Source organism: Phytophthora sojae (genome assembly GCF_000149755.1).
Source record: "Phytophthora sojae unplaced genomic scaffold PHYSOscaffold_33, whole genome shotgun sequence".
In the NCBI taxonomy this organism is placed as follows: Eukaryota; Oomycota; class Peronosporomycetes; order Peronosporales; family Peronosporaceae; genus Phytophthora; species Phytophthora sojae.
This window is the reverse complement of record NW_009258147.1, coordinates 22,852-26,817: the sequence shown is the minus strand read 5'-3', so window position 1 is coordinate 26,817 and position 3,966 is coordinate 22,852. Positions and strand designations below refer to the sequence as shown.

The 3,966-nt window shown below is 51.9% G+C and overlaps 1 protein-coding gene across 1 annotated transcript; it reads right to left on the bottom strand.

The window, feature by feature from the left end:
- Positions 1 to 494: 494 nt before the first annotated feature.
- PHYSODRAFT_343244 (hypothetical protein) lies at positions 495 to 1,799 on the bottom strand (the record flags this gene model as incomplete). The annotated part of the gene is made up of 4 exons (XM_009541790.1): positions 495 to 893; positions 990 to 1,055; positions 1,135 to 1,426; positions 1,555 to 1,799. 4 exons carry the CDS (start codon positions 1,797 to 1,799, stop codon positions 495 to 497), a joined length of 1,002 nt encoding a protein of 333 aa, XP_009540085.1.
- Between the last annotated feature and the right edge of the window lie 2,167 nt (positions 1,800 to 3,966).

Here is a 3,966-nt window from a genome sequence, read left to right as displayed (position 1 = left end):
CTGAGCTCCGCCGCGCTGAAGAAGAGCAGCGTCGCCGCGACGAGCTTGCTGCTCGCGAAGCCCGCTGCCTTGCCGACAAGGCGGAAGCAGAGGAGCGTAGCCGTCACGAGAGACTGGAGACGGGGGAGCAGCGCCGTCAGGAGAAACAAGAGGCAGAGGAGCGCGCCCGTCGTGACAAGAAAGATGCTCGGGCTCGCACTCAAGAACTGTTGCTCATTCTGGGCGCTCTAACGAAGAAAGACTGAGCCGCAAATGCTCTAGCATGACGGAGGCAGCAAGGAGATCGAAAGAGGAAGGAAGTGCATTTAGTAGCGTATCATCTTCAATACAGCCCTAAGTCGCAAGCAACAGGGTACTTAACTTTTGTTGCGAGAATTGGCAGCATGGATTCGATTGTAGCTATTAAAGTGCATGCTGCACGAACGAAGGTGCTATTACGTTGTACTAGTACGTGAAAGCTACGGACGGAGATGCAAAACACTTCATCCACACCACTACAGCGCTAGTTGCTCGGGCATCTCCATCGCGCCCGACAACGTGGTCTTGATCTCTGAAATCCCGACTGTGCGAACTCTGTAGTTCGCAAGCCGGAATAGGTTGCCGATGCGCATGCCTCGTAGGTTCGGGTCGTAGGGCAGCGGCAAGTTGAGTCTGCTGTAGACCTTTTGCACGCTACCCATTCCCCATTCTGCAGCCTGGCGGATGGAAGTGATAGCATTGTGTAGGGTGCGCGCGGTGGCGCGCAGTGAAGGCTCAATTTTCTCGATATCTCCGTCCTTCAACGGGGTGAGGATTCGCCCCGTCACGGCCGTGGAGCACGGGAAGGCGGAATCGGACACTACGCTCATACGACCATCGGGGCAGTACTGGAGGTCCGTCAGCTTGCCGCGGAACTCCAAGGACGTGTCCGAGTCGTTCCAATACCCCGGGCAGTTGTGGCGAGATCAGATAATGCAGCCATCGGCTGCAAAGCACATCGTGCCGGTCACGAAGACCGAGTGCAGCCAGCCATTGTACATGGCGTTCTGAAGGTCTGCGTTAGAAGGCTCTTGCACCTGTACAACACATTGCAAAAGCATTTAGAGTTAATGATTATACAAAGTAAAAGGCAAGTTCAAGGGCATGCATACGTACACGAAGGTTTTTACCATTTATAAACCCGAACGTGTGGGTGAGCAAAGGCTCACGCTTGTTGACCATCCGCGCCAATTCTACCTGGCACGAGGGCGAGGGCCACGAGATACGCGCAGGAGCGTAGCCGTTCAGCGCCCGCGCTAGCGCCTCTTCGGCTTTGCGCAGCGTCCTGGAGAGCGTGTTGGGCGGGACCCCAAAGGTGATGCATAGGGAGCTCTGTTCCAATGACCCGACGTAGAAGGTAAGAACGAGACCCAGCACTTTTTGTAAGTAGCGCAGCTTGGTGGGCGTCCTCTTGACGACGGCGGCGGCATGTTGTAGAAGCAGGAGAATCTACAGAGCAACTGATCAAACGCGCTACTGTACTCGTAGCAGTAGTGTTAGAATAGAGATGTAATACAGGCCTTTCAAAGAACTCACCGCGTCAGACTCGTAGCGTTCAAGAAGTTGATGTCAGTGCCGTACTCGTACAGCGTCATCCAGCCTGATGCACACGGCGCGTCGAGACACTGCGTGGTGAGGTAGTGGCGGGATCGCATGGCGACGCGCCACTCCTCCTCCAGCAGGAGTTGATGAACGTCGCGGCGGGCGTCGCGCACGCGCTCGGTGTACGCCTTGTACGCCTCGTAGAGAAGCAGGATCACGCCGTCGTCTCCGTCAATCATTGTCGCGCTTGCGCAGGAGGGAGTAGGAAGGGAAATGGCGAACTTCAAGTCTACTATTCGCGAACTTCAAGCGGATCTGGAAAGATTCAGCTCCAAAGTGTCCCGCACTAACTGTCCTATAGTGTGATCAAAGACTTGAAATGAGACTATTAGGATCGACCAGAGTTTGCTTATTAATGCATTTGTGGCGGCCAAATTTTAGGATATGGCGGCATATTTTCGTGTTAAGCCTGTCATATCAGCTGCATCTATGTCGGGTGATTTCTCTATTTTTGTTAGGCACCCATTGTTCTTGCTGGAGGAGGGCGAAGAGAAATTGAGACGAACGAGCGTTGGTTCTTGTTGTACTGTATGATGAAGAATTAAAAAGACTCGCACAGCGCTTTAGTATGCGCACTTGTCTACGATCCCATGTCCTTCATTTGGCGCCTCGAACTATCTCATGTTAAGCCCTCTAACCCCGTATTCTGTATCCTACAGAATAAGCATTGTCACAGGACATAATATCCAGCAAACTTGCCCTCTCTTTCGAACTTCGCATATGGATGTTTGTATAGCTGGTATTGTGCACATCTTCCTGTTAGATTAGCGATGGGAAGATAAACGGGGTTTATTCCGCGGTAATAGACGGACGAGTATAAACCACCAACAGGTTTGAAAATTCGGGTGGAAGCCTAAAACCGCCGCGTGTCAGCCACTCGTACTTTCCTTCATTCCGAAACTGCGCTGTTCAAGACGTCGCAATGCAAGCTTTGTTGGGGCCCGTCGAGCGCGCCCAAGTGGCCAAAGACCATGGCCGAAGACGATCATGATGAGCGCCATTGTGGTCTACAGGTAAGCGAGAGCGTGTAGTTTGCTCTGTAACATTGTACTAGTGGTATATTGATTCTACGTTGCGATGTTGATTACCAGACCTGGTGATCCGACCCAGACGACGCTATGAGCTCTCGCGTGTGGCCCGATTGGCAGATCGATTGCGGAGTCAGCGCACAACCTCATCGGTTCCTACGAAGCCGGCTACAGCCGGGTCTACCGCTGTATTGTAGCTGATGCAGTGGCTACTCAAGAGGCTACAGAAGAAGCGCTCCTCATGGTGTGGCTACACCGGAGACTACAGAAGAAGTGGTAGATGCTACGACGGATGCTACAGAAGAAGCTCTCCGCGTGATGAGGTTACACCGGAGATTACAGAAGAAGGGACAGAGGCTACGACGGAGGCTACCGATGAAAGCGGCAGGAATGGAGCGGCAGTGCCGGAGGCTACAGAGCAAAGCGGAGGCTGCCAAAATGGCGAAGATGACCCACGGCTGGCGCGAACATTGAAGAGCGTGCGCATGTAAAGGAAGAAGTAGACGTTGGCATGAATATCATATACTGTCCTGTTTCGTACAAGAGGAACCGTGTGTAGTGCGTGTCATTACGGGCTATTGAGCATGCAAGCTCCCTGGTGTTGTTAGAGAGACAATCGTAACAAGCTTGTTAGGTGGGCTAAAGAAATCTAATGATGCGCTAATGTCAAGCACAAGGAAGAATTCGCCCAGTTCCTCCTCACTACGTCAGTTAGGAACAGGGCGATTTCTTCCTCCGCGTTTATCGCGACGTGCCGAAGATGGGTGGCTGGAGCCGAAGTATGCTGCCTTAGCAGCCTTGCAAGGTATTACCATGTAGCAGGTTTTGAGCGTGCTCTACGCTCGCCACGACCAATAGAAGCTCGCCATTTCGGCATATGGTGGATACATTGAGCATGTTTTGTTCACTTTCGTAGCTGTTCTGTGCACAATGTACCCAGCGCTTGACCGCAAGATGCGAAAGGGCTTCCAACAGCAAATCTTTGACAGGTTTTGAAGTATACTTTAATCAAGTCTAATGCTTATTCTGTAGGATACAGAATAAGGTCTGGGGCTAGAAGGGTTAAGCGAAACGAACCGTAAAATTCCGGTGACGAGAGTAGAAGCTGCTGCTATACACGTAGTGCGACCACTAAATGTATTACCCTTCTGCGATTCGATCACTTGTACGTTTGATCGTGGAGGCATCTCAGGTGTTGGTGATCTGGCTTCCACCGCGATGTCAGTGAGAAACTATTGATGCCAATGGTGCGAAGATAACGAGCTGATCTCTTTCACTCCAGGACGACATTCTTGTTGCTTGATCTAATTCTAGAAAA